The sequence below is a fragment of the Chiloscyllium plagiosum genome, chromosome 5 (assembly GCF_004010195.1).
Source record: "Chiloscyllium plagiosum isolate BGI_BamShark_2017 chromosome 5, ASM401019v2, whole genome shotgun sequence".
NCBI lineage: Eukaryota > Metazoa > Chordata > Chondrichthyes > Orectolobiformes > Hemiscylliidae > Chiloscyllium > Chiloscyllium plagiosum.
The window spans coordinates 63,276,521-63,293,200 of record NC_057714.1 but is presented as its reverse complement, the minus strand read 5'-3'; the positions used below and the strand labels follow the sequence as shown (position 1 = coordinate 63,293,200).

Genomic DNA, 16,680 nt, shown 5'->3' with positions numbered 1-16,680 from the left:
CAGAGAGATTTAGGAGTTCAATACATAGTTCTTTGAAAGTTACATCACAGGTAGACAGAGTGGTAACGAAGGCATTTTGCATGTTTATCTTCATTGCTCAGACTGTTGAGTATGGGATTTGGGATGTCATGTTGAGGTTGTACTGGATGTTAGTGAGACCACTTTTAGTGTACTGTGTACAGTTCTGGTCACCCTGCTATAGGAAGGTAAATTGGAAAGGGTTCAGAAAAGATTCACCAGGATGTTGCTAGGAACGGAGGGTTTAAGTTACAAAAATAGGCTGGATAGGCTCAGACATTTTTAACTAGTGCATAGAAGGATGAGGCATGATATTATAGGGGTTTATAAAGTCATAAAGGGCATAAATAAGATGAATAGCAAAGGAAATTTTTCCAGGACAGGGGAGTTCAAAACTATAGGGCATATTTTTAAAATGAGAGGATAAAGATTTAAAAGGTACAGGAGGTGCGACATTTTCACACACACACGTGGTTCATATGTGGAAAGAATCGCCCAGAGGAAGTGGTAGATGCAGGTACAGTTAAAACATTTAAAAGACATTTGGACACATATGTGAATAGGAAAGGTGTAGAGGGATGTGGGCCAAAGCAGATAAGATTAGATTCGATTAGATTAGATTACTTACAGTGTGGAAACACGGGGAGAACGTGCAAACTCCACACAGTCAGTCGCCTGAGGCAGGAATTGAACCCAGGTCTCTGGCGCTGTGAGGCAGCAGTGCTAGCCACCGTGCCGCCCAAATGGGACTAGTTTCGTAAACTTGGTCAATTTGGATGAGTTGGACTGAAGGAACGGTTTCTATGCTGTATGACTGAATATTTGGCAACATATTTAAGTTGTGAGAATAAGGCTGCAGTAGCATTAAGTTTGGAAATGAGGTAAATGTAAGTGAGTTGTGGATCCAAGAGACTGGCAGATAGGTGAGTGACTATAGTCCATTGATCAATATATGAGGCTACTAAATCAGTCATTAAAAAATTAGCATCCATGTATATTCTTTTCTGAAGGTGTTGGTCTAGCTGGCAAGAACCCTGAAAGGTGGTGAATCACAACCTTCTGCTGCAATCCATCCAGTCATATAAACTCATAGTGCTGTTAGGAAATGAGTTCCAAGAGTTTGATCCAAGAATATTGAGTGTGTAGTGATATAACTCCAAATAAAGATGCTCATTCCTGATGAAGAGCTTCTGCTCGAAACGTCGACTCTCTTGCTCCTCGGATGCTGCCTGACCTGCTGTGCTTTTCCAGCACCACACTTTTCGACTCTGATCTCCAGCATCTGCAGTCCTCACTTTCTCCAAAGTTGGCAAGCGGTTTGCAAGGGAACATGCAGATGGTGGTGTTCCTTTGCGTCTGCTGCCCTTGTTTTTCTATCTGGGAGGATTTGAAAGGTGTTGTTGAAGCACTGTTAGTTAGTTGCTGGAGTGTATCTTGTACATGCTGCCACTGTGCATTGGTGATGCAGGCAGTGAAAGTTTAAGGTGATATATGGAAATGTCAAAGCAGGCTTCTTTGTTCTTGGATGAAATCGAGCTTCTTAAGACTGGAGACGCACTCTTCTCAGCAAGTGGATATATTCCACCACATTCCTAATGTGTGCCTTGTAAATGGTGAACAGAGTTTGGGGAGTCAGGAGTTGAGTTAGCATAAAATTCCCAGCCACTATCTTGCTCTTGTTGTCATAATTAAAACCATTTACTGTATTGCACTTCTGGGCCTCCTGTCTTCTGATTTCAGTGGAACATACTATCTCTAACTCCATTGCTAAAGATAATAAAAATACTTGCTCCTTTAAGCAACACAGTTTTGTGGAAACCAAAAATCCATGTACAGTCAATCTCAATATTGCTCCCAAAGCGAGGGAGATTCTTGCATTAGTGTCTGCCCTACATCCCTGCAAAGGATAGAAATTTTCTCTGAACATTGTTCTTTTATCATGTCTAACCTTCAGTCTCTCTCTTTCCATTACAACATTATTCTTTCTTACATGTTATAAATAATAATGAATAATAATTATACCATCTTGTTTTCTCTAAATTCCAGATCCACATGCTCTTCCTGTGTTGAAATTGTTCTCTCTTATCTCTAAATACAGCCAACTTAGCAAAGCATCAGTTCGAGTTCACAGAGTCAAATCATTACTTGCAGCCATTTTGTTGTGTTATTTTAAATTGAAAAGCCATTTTGTGGTTAATAAAAATCTGCATATACTTGTTGCTTCTGACAACAGCTTAAATTCAAATTTTAGATCCTCAAGTTTGCCTCCTAAAAGTTTTGTGCCGGAAAGGTAGTCATTCTGCTCAGCTGATCTTGACACCCTTTGTCCTTTCTTTCAATTAGCTCCATTTTGATTTTCCTCCTCTTTTGTCCCCAATGTTGGTGGTGCCCTGTACTAAGAATAACAGCTTCTCACTGACCTTTCTCAGTTTAAAAGCAGTTGACAGATTGATGTGGAAGCAGTTTTATTTTTAAACTCTGTAATTACCCAAAGCTGCTGTAGATTCCAAAATTGCATGTGTGGTATAATTTCATGATATATACTTTTCATGATAATCTGAAGTCAAACAATATTGTATACATACTGCTTTGTAGAGCATTGATGGGAAGGATAGTATAATTAACATCACAGTTGCTCTTTTTTTCAGAAAGCTAATAAATGTTAAATATCTGTTTCTACATCATGTTTCCACATATTTTCAAACTGCCTTTTTTGCTTTGGGAATTCTTGTTCAGCTTTGCTATCTTACAAATGTGACCATTCATTGTCTTAAATACAAACAGATTAAAGATATCCTGAAAGGATCACTGCGGTTTAACCAGAGCCAGCTAGAAGCAGAGGAAAATGAAGAGATTACAATAGCAGATAACCATTACTGTTCCAATAATCGAGGAGAAGGTGCAGAAGGTGAGAGCAAAAAGCTGCTGAATACTGACAGGGAGATGCAAGTCACCATGAAAACAGAAGAGGTAAATCCATTCAAATTTTCTAATGGTTGATGATGGATAGCATTGTCAAAACGTTTAACTCTAGCATAAATTACTAAATATTGGAATGTGCTACATGTGAACGTCAAATGATAGATTCAGCTTCAGTTCTCTGTTTAAAATGTAAATAATACACACCACTTCAAATCATAAATACTTCAATTTCTGTTATTAATGTTTTGAAATAAGAGGTTTTGTTTCACATTTGTGTATAGTAAAATCTTCCTCTGTGCAATCAATATGTGTTTTAAAGGGAAGGTGCTGCGATTTCCTCCCACAGTCCAAAGATGTGCAGGTCAGGTGAATTGGCCATGTTAAATTGCCCGTAGTGTTAGATGCATTGGTCAGAAGGGGGTCGGTTGCTCTTCGGAGGGTTGGTGTGGACTTGTTGGGCCGAAGGGCCTGTTTCCACACTGTAGGGAATCTATTCTAATCTTCCAAAGCACAATTTTTCTAGAATGTGGGGTTGCACAAGAATGCAACTATTGCTTTATAGAAGAACTGCCTGTACAATTCTGCCACTGTTAATGGTCCACAGCACCTCATGGATGCCCAGTCTTGAATTGCTAGATCTATTTGAAGTCTGTCCCATTTGGCACAGTCATTGTGCCAGACAATATGATGCAGGGTATTCTCAATGAGAAGATGAGGCTTTTTCTTCGCAAGGATTGTGCGTTAGTTATTCTTACTGATACTGTCATGGACAGATGCATCTGTAGCTGGCATATTGACAAGGATGAGGTTAAATGTGTTTTTTTTCCTCTTGTTGGTTCCCTCAACAACTGCTGCAGACCCAATCTAGCAACTATGTCCTTTAGGACCTGCCCAACTCGATCAGTAGTGCTGCTACCAAGCCTCTCGTGGTGCTCCCCATTGATTCCCCCATCCAGAGTACATTTTGAGCCCTTGCCACCCTCAGTGTTTCTTCCAAGTGTTGTTCAACATGGAAGAGTACTGACTCATCAGCTGGCACGTGGTAATCAGCAGGAGCTTTACTTGTCCATATTTAACTTGATTCTGTGAGTTCTTGGGATGTCAATATTGAGGACTCTTAGGGGAACTCCTTCCCGACTGAATAGCATTGTGCCACCACCTCTGCTGGGTCTGTATTTCCTGTCGATGGGATAGGACATATACAGGGATGGCGATGGTAGTGTTGGGACATTGTAAGGTATGATTATGTCTGTTGCTTGATTAGGCTCTGAGAAAGATCTCCCAATTTTGACACTAGCTCCTCAGTATTAGTCAGGAGGACTTTGCAGGGCCACCAGGGCTGTTTTTGCCACGTTGTTTCTGATGACTAAGTCAATGCCAGGTACTCAGACCAGTTTCATTTCTTTGTTGAGACTTTGTACTGATTAATACAACTGAGGGTATTTCAGAGGCAGTTAAGAGTCAACCACATTGTTGTGGGTAGGAACTCAGATATCGGCCAGACCAGGTGAAGATGGCAGATTTCCTTCCCTGAACAAAGGCCATTAGTCTTTGGAGGACATGGCTTTTTCAGACAAGTGACAATGGTTTCATGGTCATCAGTTGATTCTTAATTTCAGATATTTTTACTGAATACAAATTCCATCATCTGCCCATCATTGCCAACAATTTAATCGCATTACAGCCAACAGATGTTTTAAAAGTTCACACCTTAGAAACAGTGTCCCCAATTTGTCAATTGCATTACAGCAAATTCACATTAACGAAAACCCCAGCTCTGCTACCGCCTGGCACTTCCAAGAGTCCAGGCTTCGGGCCTACTGCTGGCAAGAATCCAACTCCAGGCACTCCCATTGCTGCCAGGAGTCCCGATATAGCATAACAAATTGTATTCCAACATAATCTGCAACCTGATGGTTCAGCATATCCCTACTCCACCATTACCATCAAACCAGAGGATCAACCCTGGTTCAATTGAGGATGCAGGAGGGCACACCAGGAGTAGCACGATACATAACTAAAAATGAGGTGTCAACCTGATGAAGCTACTAAACAGAACTATTTGCATGAGTCAGCATATGCAGCAAGTGACAGATAGAGCTAAGAGATCCCACAGCCAACGGATCAGCTGCAAACTCTGCCAATCCAGTTGCAAATGATGATGAACAGTTAAACAACTCACTGGAGAATGTGGCTCCATCCTCAGTGATGGAAGAGCCCAGCACATCAAGAAGGCAGTGAAGGCACAGTAGGTGGTTTTCAAACTCTTAGGATCCAGTCTGCCCCAAGCCTGCGACATTTTCTTCTCCATGTACTTTTCATCATTTTTATTTTTACTTTTCTTCATCTTTGAGGCCGGGGCGGTGTCAGTGGGGCATGGATCGGGACTTCTGGCAGCAACGGCAGTACCTGGAGTTGGATTCTTGGTGGCAGTAGGCCTGGAGCCTAGACTCTTGGAGCTGTCAGGCAGAGCTGAGGTTTCCTGGGGCACTGACAGCATTGTTGCTGTTCCCAGAGCAGGACTGTGAGGACCAGAACACCTTCCAAAGACCCTGCAGAAGCCTTAGAGTCATGGTTGAAACCCATTTTGAACAGAACATGAACTCTTCTTTCAGTAATTTCTTTTATCTTAGCTCAAAGTGGCACCAGATTGTGGTAACAAATCACTTTTCACTGTATCTTCAAGATATATGTGACAATAAAATCATTCATTAGTGCAAACAATAATACTGAAGCATTTGCAGCAATCTTTGGCCAGAATTGCCGAGTGGATGATCTATCTTGTCCTCCTTCGGTGGCTCCCAGTGTCACAGATGCCATCTTCAGTCAATTTGATTCACTCCCCGTGATATAAAGCTATGGTTGGAGGCACCGGATTTCACCAAGTCTAAGGGTCCTGACAATATTCTGGCATGAGTACTGAAAACTTGCGCTCCAGAACCTGCCACTCCCCAGGCCAAGCTGTTTCAATACAGTAACAACACTGGCATCTACATGACAATGTGGAAAATTGCCCAGGTATGTCCTGTAAACAAAAGGCAGGACAAATCCAACTCTATAATTGCCACCAACAAAACAGGAATTGCTGAAAAATCTCAGCAGGCCTGGCAGTGTCTGTGGAGAGAAATCAGAGTTAATGTTTTGGGTCCAGCAAGCCTTCTTCATAGAGTCATACAGCATGGAAACAGACCCTTTGCTCCAAATAGATCAGGCCAACTAAGTTCCTAAAATAAACTAATCCCACTTGCCTGCGTTTGGCCGATATCCCTCCAAACCTTTCCTATTCATGTACTTATCTAAATGTCTTTTGAATGTATAACTGTACCTACATCCACCTCATTCCACAAATGAACCACTCTGTGTACAAATGTTGTCCCTCTGTCTTTTTTAAAACGTTATCCTCTCATCTTAAAAATATGACCCTATTTTTGAACTTCCCACTCTAGTAAAAAGACCCTTCCATTCACCTTATCTATGCACCTCATGATTTTATAAACCTCTGTAGGGTCACCCCTTAACCTCATAAGCTTATAACTCAAACCCTCCATTCTTGGCAATATCCTGGTAAATCTTTTCTGAACTCTCTCCAATTTAAGTAATATCCTTCTGATAGCAGGGCAACCTGAACTGCACACAGCACTCCAGAAGAGTTCTCATCAACGTCTTGTTCAAGCTCAACTCCTATACCCAAAGGTACAATGATAGTGAGGAAAAAGGTCTGAAGGAGGGTCACAGGACCTGTAATTTGTTACTTGATTTCTCTCAACACATGCAGCTAGACCTGCTGAGATGTTCCAGCAATTTCTGGGTTTGTTTCTGATTTCCAGCATCCACAGTTTATTCAGGCTTTTATTTGGTACTTACTTACCACCCCAGCAGTCAACTCTTGATCATCAAAGTGATAGAAGGTATCATTGACAGTGTTATCAAGCAGCATCTGTTTGACAACATTCCTGCTCATTGATATCCAGTTTGGTTCCGCCAGTGCCACTCAGCTCCTGACCTCATTACAGCCTTGTTTCCAATATGGACAAGACAGCTGAAGTCTAAAGGCAAGGTGAGAGTGACAGCCCTTGACAGCAAGGGCACATTTAACAAAGAGAGGCATCAGGAGCCCTAACAAAACTGGACATAAGGGGACAAACCCTGTGCTGTTTGGAGTCATACTTGGCACATAGGAAGATGATTATGGTTGTTGGGCAGTCATCTCAGCTCCAGGACATCTCTGCAGGAGTTCCTCAGAGTAGTCCCCTTGGCCCATCCATCTTCAGTTGCTTGATCAATGATCTTTCCTCCACCATAAGATCAGAAGTGGGGATGTTTGCTGATAATTGCACAATATCCAGCACCATTCACAACCTCTTAGATATTCAAGCAGTCCATGTTCAAATGCAACAAGATCTAGACAATAACCAGGCTTGGATTGACAGTGGCAAGTAATTTTCGAGCCACACAAATTCCAGGTAATTAGTATCTCCAATAAGAGACAATCTAACCACTGCCCCTTGACATTCAATGTTGTTACCATTAACCAGAATCACCAATGGACTCACTGTATAAATGCAGTGGCTATTAAGGCAAGTCAGAGGCAAAGAATACTTCATCAAGTAAGTCACCACCTGATTCCCCAAAGATTGTCCACAATCCACAAGGCACAAGCCAGGAAGCCTGACACCATCCAGGACAAAGCAGCACGCTTGATTGGTACCACATCCACAAGCAGCCACTCTTCCCACTACAGGCACTCAGTAATACTATCTATAGTGTGTATTGTCTACAAGATGTACTGCAGAAATTCACCAAAGATCCTTAGACAGGATCTTCCAAATCCAAGATCATTTCCACCTAGAAGGACAGCAGAAAGATGGGAATATCACTATCTGCAAGGTCCCTTCAAGCCATTTTACACTCTGACTTGAAAATATAGAATCGTAGAATTTTACAGCCCAAATAGCCTTTTGACCCACCGGCTCCTGAAAGAGCACCCCAGTTAATCTCATTCTCTAGCATTCATCACTTTCAAATATATACCCAGCTCGGAGAATGTGCTTCCACCTCGCTCACAGGAAGTGCATTCCAAATCCGAACAACTCTGAGTAAAGGTATTTCTCCTCATCTCAGTCCTAGCTGTCTCTCTGGCAATCTTAAAATTGTGACCCTAGTTAGTGACATGCAGTGGAAACAGATTATCCTCCTTTACCCTGTCAAAATTGTTGATAATTTTGAACACCTCAGTTAGGTCACCTCTTATTCTCCTTGGAGTAGAGAAAATTATGCCCAATTTCGCAAATCTTTCATTGTATCTAAAATCCTTCATTTCTGGTACCATTCTAGTAAATCTGCTTTGCACTCTCTCCAAGGCTTTAAATTCCTGCTTTAAATAACTGAACAGAACTGAATGCAGTGATGCCCAAAACTGAACACGTTATATCCCTTTTCTTTCTCTGTCACTGGGTCAAATTCCCTCCCTAAGGACATTGTGGATCTACCTACAACACACAGACTGAAGCGGTTCAAGAAGGCAGCTCATCATCACCTTCTCAAGAGCAACTTGGGTCAGGCAAGGAATGCTGGCCAGCCATTAACACCCATGTCCCACGAGTGAATACATTTTTTTAAAAAATTCAATGAACCTCCTGGTTTCTGGTAGCTGTACACGTTGATTGACTATGAATAAACCACCTGTATTTTACTTTTTCACTGAAGTGAAGCTAATCATTGGTATCTAACCTGAAGGCAACTCTTTTTTTTAAGTAAAAGCATACATTTTGTCAGGATGTACAGAATCAGATTTTAACAGCTGGTACCTCGAAAATGGCAAAGTCTATTGAGAGAAATTACTAATAATGTGGATTGTTAAAAAGGATGAATGAAAATTTCATGTATTTAATATAACTTTAGTGAGAACCTTAATGCCCATGTTAATATAGAATTTGACTACATTATTATAGCCCCCAGAGCCTCCCATAAATTAATAATGTAATCTTTGACTTGTCACTTTTTAATTTGCCTTTATTTGCATTTTTTATTAATTTCCCTGTTCACTCCAAATATTTGCTTTAACGTTAGACAAATATTAAAACTTTGACCTTATTCATCCCTGTAGAAATCATACAATTTCTTTCATCCTGTAATGTAAAGCATAATCCACCTACCCCAGAAACATTGACTTGAGTTTGACTGTGATTCTGGGTTATGGAGAAAGCCACTGGTAGATATGGAAGGAAATACATCAAGGTTTGACATCTGTTGATAAAATATATTTTCTTTTCGAGGGCTCTATCTGGCATTTCCTCTGGGGTTACCTTTTGGTTTCCAGGCACTACCTTTTGGCGTTCAGAGTCCTTATATCTAATGGTTGAAGTTAGAAACCAAATGTTCTTGAACCAGGAATTTGTAAACCTATTCTAAGCCTCCATTAAAGGATGTTAAACTAATCGGAGACTACAGGCAGCAAGAACACACAAACAAGTAAATCATTTTCAAATCACTGTTTGGTAGTACTCAACTTGAATATGCTGGGGGAATAAAACACGTTTTCTGGCTTGAAGTTTTCTGGCTTGCACTCTTGACATTTTGCAAGAATACCCCTTTACAGGAAAACCAACATTTCTAGTACATGAAAGAAGAATGCTGATTGGTAGAGATGCTGCCATGGAGAATTCATCTAATTCTGATTGGCAGTTAACAGGCAAGCTTTGTTAAATTTTAAACCAGGCAGTTTAATTGGTCAGGACATTGCTGTAAAAAATAAACCAGCAGATGGCTGACACCTATTTTATTGAACCAAAGCAGGTGCAGTGTGTGTACAAGTTCATTCTGTCTACGGAACAGGACCCTGGGTATTAATATTTGTAGGAGAAAGTGAGGACTGCAGATGCCGGAGATCAGAGCTGAAAAACGTGTTGCTGGAAAAGCCCTTCCTGGAGGCTCATGTCCGAAACGTCGATTCTCCTGCTCCTTTGATGCTGCCTGACCTGCTGCACTTTTCCAGCAACACATTTTTCAGCTATTAATATTTGTAGCTTTGAGTAGATCTAAGTGTGCTACTTTCAAAGGTAGATTTGCCTGAAATCCCTCATTATTTTGAGTGCTGTCTGTTATCCTGTTCATTTCTTTTAATTGAAAAATATAAATCATTCTGATATTTACAATAGGCAATTAGGAAATGTTTATGGAAACTTTTGCTGAGACCGAAATGGCAGGTTGTTTGTTTGTTTTCACCATGGCTTTAGTGGAGCTGTTGGCATCATTTTGTTACTTTGGCTTTCTTTGAGCACCCCTCAGTCCACAACCCAAGGTTATCCACAATATTTTTTTAATCATCATCTTCTGTATTTACCCTCAATTATTCCAAAAATTACTACCAGGACAAGACTGTCTAGTCTTCATTTCTAATGTCCACATGTGACTACTTGTTTCTGTCTAACCAAGCTACACTTTTGACTCCTGAACTTTTACTTCTAATATAACTCTCTCATTTGTCTTTCTATTATCTACCTGATTCTGAGCATCATCTGCCCTACCACCTTTTTAAAAGCTTTTATCTTGCTTGCATCTTCTTTGTTCAGTGATCAACTCTCACATTCCACAATAGTAACTGAACTAGATGGGTTTTTTTTAAACTTAGGTCTGCCATAATATCTGGTCTTTCCTTTGTTATGGTTATGAGTGCATCTGGATACCTCAGATTCAGTATGCCTTGGCTTCTTATGCTATGATGCAGCTGCACCTCTGTGGAACTTTTTCTGAACCATTCTCATTATTTTCTCTCTCACAGCAATACACAGCATGGGTAACAGAAAACACCCTGCTTACTTCATTCTCAAACTGGATTTGAGTCATATGCCCATCACCAACAATGATGACTTCTAAAGCATTATTAACCAGCAACTCTAGATATTTGGGTTCACTAGAGAGTCTGTAAAGTCCATACAGCATCACCCGGCACAGTGTCAAAGGTTTAGCATAGACTGACCAAAGCTGGGTTTCCTACTTACATTCACATTTCTGCATGCAATTTCTGATAACAGACCAGTGCAACCCTACCCAGGAATGAAGTCAACCTGTTCTTCTGCCACTTCTTTGATCATACAGGGAGCAATTGTCTGCCTGATGCTGATAAGTAGTACTTTAGATAGTGATTGACAAGAATTAGCAGGCACAATGTCCAAAGCATTGTATGCTATCTTGGGCATGTGACCATGTTTAATATTGTCCACTCGCGAGGGCATTCACCTGGTGTCCATATCTCATCAATGATCTCGTTCATTGTACTTCATATGTTCTCACCTCCAGATTTTAGGGCTTTTGCAGATACCTGATCTTGATCTTTCTGCTTTCGCGCTGTTAAAGCTTTTTGTGTCACACCTTTCAGTACTTCAGATTCTATTTCTTCTTTTAATTTGCAGACTTCATTGTTTAACTTCTCAGCCGCTTCTTCAAACAGTTTAATGTGTGATAACCCCTACAAGGCCCATGGGGAATCACTAATTAATGCCCCTGTGGAACTTGTTCAATATGAGTTCCCTTAGTAACAGGCAATGGCTTGCTCAGCTGGAACTCATCATCTGAGCCCTGAGTAAAGCAGACCTGGGGCCCTCTTGTGGTACAATGGTAGTGTCCCTTCCCCTGAACCGCAAGTAAGGAATTGCAAGAGGAAGTCAACCAGGCTGATTTTGAAAAATAGTCGCTACAAATGTAATAATGTTCCAATCTCATCCTGATCTTGTACATACAGCCCGTCTCTGCTTTCCACCTTGATACTTATTCCTGAGTTTATATACTTACTTCCAGCTTTAACCTTGACACAGAAAGCAGAGTTAGCATTTTAGGTCCCATGACCTTTGTTCAGAACTGTTCAGATCTGCCAGACCTGCTGAATTTTTCCAGCAGTTTCTGATTTTGTTTGTGATTTCCGACATCTGCAGTTGTTTGGTTTTTGTGAATATACTTTCTTATCGAGCTGGAAAGCTTCCTTATCATCTTTATTATTCTTTCACAGTGGCCATTTTATTAAATGCACGTGAGCAGTAATATTAGCAGTGCATTCCCTTGAATTGCACTGCAGTTAGAAACACCTTACGCATTCCAGCTCTAGGAGGATTCTCAAACGCTTGATATTTCTCCAAAAGAAAACTTTTTATAAATAAGGACATCCTTAAATTTCTGTTTAATACAAGCTATGGTGTTAGAAAGAATTGCAAAATAAGATTAAAATGCAGTTTTGAAACAATGATTTGGGTCGGGATCATCTCCAAATGGCCAGGAAGAATCAAATTTAAGATGAAAACATGAAGAGCAATCATGAAGAATTAAGAAATGGTACAACTAACACACTGAAACTTAGCAGGAATTTTTCACCTCGTGAAAGGTGAGAAATAATTTTCTCTTGACTAGCTGACAGGTAAAATATTGATCCTTGTCGCTGAGTATGTTAGTAAAAATAATATATTTGAACATACATTCTGGTAAGACAGCCAATCATCACCTTATTATCAAATCATTGAGAAATGTATAACCATCTGTCAGCTCTCTACTTGTTCCTTCACAAGGACCCTTGCAGCTTACCCAAATTTGGAGAGCTCAAGCAGCTGTTTGCACAATAACGTTAATTAAACAACCTGAACCAGACCAACTTATCTTGAGCTGCTTGGTCAGCTAAGGTTTTTTTGTGGTGTTGGATTTCAAAAGTTGTCAGACATCGATAGAGATATCCGAGCTCTGACCCTTCACCTTTACCAAAACCAACTGCATAGAACTCATGAACATTTTTGATCTCAAAGATATGTTTTCTTTAGTCAATGATAGAAAGTGGGTTTCACTTACAAAGTCAGCATTTCTTGCCTCCCAATCCTTAATTGCCCTTGCACAGAGTGGTTTGTTAGGCCCTTTCACAGTAGTTAAGAGGTAACCGCGTTGCTGTGGATCTGGAGTCTCATGGGGCCAGACCATGAAAGGACTGCAATTTTTTTCTCTCCTATTGTTCTATTGTAAACAGGGTTTTGTGATAATTGGTGATAGTTTCATAATCACCTTTAGTGAAAACAACTTTCCATTACAGATTTATTGAATTCAAATTCCACCAGGTGTCATTGTGGGATTTTCTTGAACCTAAAGCATTAGCCCGGACCTCTGAATTACTAATTTGAGAAACTGCACACAGTTGCATTGTTGCTGTCTGCCATTCCTGTCCTCTGATCACCTATAAATCTTTTGTTTCTTTCATGTTCCTCCACTATCTAACACTCTCTCATCTCCTTTTCACTTTAGCTCTCCTGACCCAATGCTGACTGACAATAGTAATGGTTGCCTTTTGGTCAGGCATTGATTCTCAACACATCAGTGTCTCTTTGCTTCACATTCAGCTCTGTCAACTATACTGTTGAAATCCCTGCTACATCTGTCTTTATACATCACTCAGCACCAAGGCCCAGGGAAAACTCTTAAACATATTATCTGTGATAGTGAGTACTGTACATCATTCTTCTCATCTTCTCTGCAACATTTATTGCACTGGCACTTCACCTTTACATTGAATTATTCCAATACACCCTTACAACCTGGAAATCATGCACACTCCATTTTGTCCAAAGCACAGCTAACCATGCTCTATTCCTGATGAAGGGCTTTTACGCGAAACATCGATTTTCCTGCTCCTCGGATGCTGCCTTACCTGCTGTGCTTTTCCAGCACCACTCTGATCTAAACACAGCTGTCCATATCCTATTTTCACAATGAGGGGACAGTAGCACCATGATAATGTAACTGGACTAGTTTCTCCATCTGGCTGCAGCCTCAAGGTTATCCGGTTCACTCTGAACTAGCTAAATAACCATTCAAATTTTAGCAGATCGCCATTAGCTGAGTGATGGTCATGTGTCAGCAAATTTTAAAAAAATTGACATCACTGTATTGACATGCTGACATATTGATTAGTTACTGGATGATTAATCAAACACTTCAGACTAGTAATCCAAAATATATGTTCAAAGCCCACCATGTGTTTAGGGTTTTGAAAGATATATATATATATATATATATATATGAAATGTTTAAAAAGTCAGTATTAATAATACTTATAATGAAAGTAGCATATTGTCATGAAAACTCTACTGGTTCACAAACAAAATCCATCAAGGAAGAACATCTGCCATTTTTACCTGATCCACTATTTTACAAAAAGACTTCTCTCAGCATTGTTTGATCACCCATCATAGCTGGTGTCTCTTTTCCTAGTCATTTTAATTTGTGAATTGCTCTACCATTCTTTAATGTTACAGGCAGGTTGTTGCTGTTCCTAATTATTCCATTACTGCAACATTCAACACATTAAATAGAAAAAACAACAGAGGCAAGGTTCCTTCACTGCTCTTTTGAGAGAGAAAATGATTTTCACTGAGTTTCTTGGGTAAAATTCAGAAATAAATTTGGATGGGCTACCAATGATATGGTCCCACTCAAGAAGGAACTGAAGTTGAAGTCTGAGCTGAAGTTCCAATTGCAAGTTCTGCAAGTACCAGCAGTCTTGGTTTAAAATCAGCCAATATCTGTATTTAAAGGAAATGGCTATATCATAAAAGTTGTAACAAAAAACTGTTATCAAAATCTTGAGTTCCATTGCAAAAGGAGATATTTGGAAAAACTGAAAAAGAATCCAATCAGAAATCATGGTTGAACCAATTTATATCACTTTTACAATATGCACAACAATAAAAATCTCATCCAAAGGTAGGTCAAAAACCTTTGCTAAAGAGGAAATTAATGTAATAGTGAAGAAGGATATTAGCTCTGGTGAAGTAAAATCTGTATGGTAGAGCTTAGAAACATCAATGGGCAGAGAATGATCGTGAGGTTTACATAAAGATGCCCAAATTGTAATGGCAGTGTTGGGATAGCATGAAATGTCGTGGAGAAAATGTAGAGAATCACCAGGAGACGCAGAGGGTTCTTCAAGAAGTAGGTCTTTTATTTGCAAACAAAAAACTATGATACTGAGGAAGCAGATTCTCGAATGCCCATGAACCTCAGGGTCTATGGTTTTTTTATATTTTTTTTATGATGTTCTGTTAGTTTATCAGCATGTCTAACTATATGAATCAAAGTACCTCACTCTAGCTACACAATAAGCCAGTGATGTTAGTTCCCATTATCTCTTTAGTTGTAGATTCTACTTAATGGTATTCTAATGTCATGGTTAGATATTTAGTGCTAACTCTTTCATTCCAGACCCTACTTAATATTTTCCTAATGTCATGATTAAATATTTATTATCACCTCTGCTACAGTGATCTTCCATTCCAGACTAACCTGTCATGATAGATATTTAGCTATTTTATCTATTACAATAGTCTCCTTTCTCAAGCTGACTCTACTAACTATTAATTAGATTTTTAATGTCATGTCCCAAATATTTATGGTCCCAATCTTGTCATAATGATATTTAACAGGGAAACTAGCTCTGCTAATTGGTGTAAGAGCATTCCTCTATTCTTATCCCATCTTGCCTTCCACAGAGCTCATTACCTGTGGTCTTCATGCTTTAACCCTTCCCATGCTTTCATGCTTTTATTTTCCATAGAAACAGGAAATTAGAGATGCAAGCAACAAAAGTACAGCTGTAATTATGGACTACTTTAATGTGCAAATAGATTGGGCAAATCAAATCAGTAGCAATACTGCAGAGGAGGAATTCCTTGAGTATGTACCCGATGGTTTTCCAGATCAGCATGTTGAATCAAGTAAGGAACAGGCCAAATTAGACTGGATAGTGTGTAATGAGAAGAGAATCATTGGCATTCTAGCTGTGTGAGACCCCTTGGAGAAGGAAAACCAATATATAGAATTCTTCATTAAGACCAAGAGTGACATACTTGTATCTGATACTTTACTCTGAGTAAAGGAAACCAATAAATGAGGTGTAAGCTGATTACAAAAAATTTTGAAATGTTACTTAAGGGATTATGGTGGTTAGGCAAGGGCAACATGTAAAGAGTGCATGGAGTATCTGCAATAACTGTCTGTTTGTGTCTTGCACAAAAATGAAATGGAAAAGGTGGTCTGACCATGGCTAACAAGAGAAATTAAGGACAGCATCAGGTACACGGAAGGGCATACAAATTGATCAAAGATAGCAGCAGACCTGAGGATTGGGAGCAGTTTAGATTTCAGCAGAGGAGGACACTCTGATGACTGTATCGGCGCTACCTCGTGCTCCCAAGAGGAGGTTGAACAGTTCATCCACTTTACTAACACCTTCCACCCTGACCTCAAATTTACCTGGACTGGCTCAGACTCCTCCCTCCCCTTCCTAGACCTCTCCATTTCTATCTCGAGCGACCGAATCAACACGGACATTTACTATAAACCAACCGACTCCCACAGTTACCTAGATTACACCTCCTCCCGCCCTGCCCCCTGTAAAAACGCCATCCCATATTCCCAATTCCTTTGCCTCCGCCGCATCTGCTCCCAGGAGGACCAATTCCAATACCGAACAACCCAGATGTCCTCCTACTTCAAAGACCGCAATTTACCCTCAGACGTGGTTGACGATGCTCTCCACTGCATCTCCTCCACTTCCCGCTCCTCCGCCCTTGAACCCCGCCCCTCCAATCGCCACCAGGACAGAACCCCACTGGTCCCCACCTACCACCCCACTAACCTCCAGATACATCGTATTATCCTTCGTCATTTCTGCCACCTCCAAACAGACTCCACCACCAAGGATATATTTCCCTC

At 40.2% G+C, this 16,680-nt stretch overlaps 1 protein-coding gene across 18 annotated transcripts in view; it reads left to right on the top strand.

Annotated features, from left to right (window-relative positions):
• Positions 1-16,680, top strand: part of tbc1d5 (TBC1 domain family, member 5) — a 519,702-nt gene that overhangs the window by 497,496 nt on the left and 5,526 nt on the right. For all 18 annotated transcript variants that reach the window (XM_043690204.1, XM_043690195.1, XM_043690203.1 and 15 more), the window contains one exon: positions 2,803-2,988. In XM_043690204.1, the coding sequence (XP_043546139.1) occupies positions 2,803-2,988 (186 nt within the window). The remainder of the gene's footprint in view (positions 1-2,802; positions 2,989-16,680) is intronic.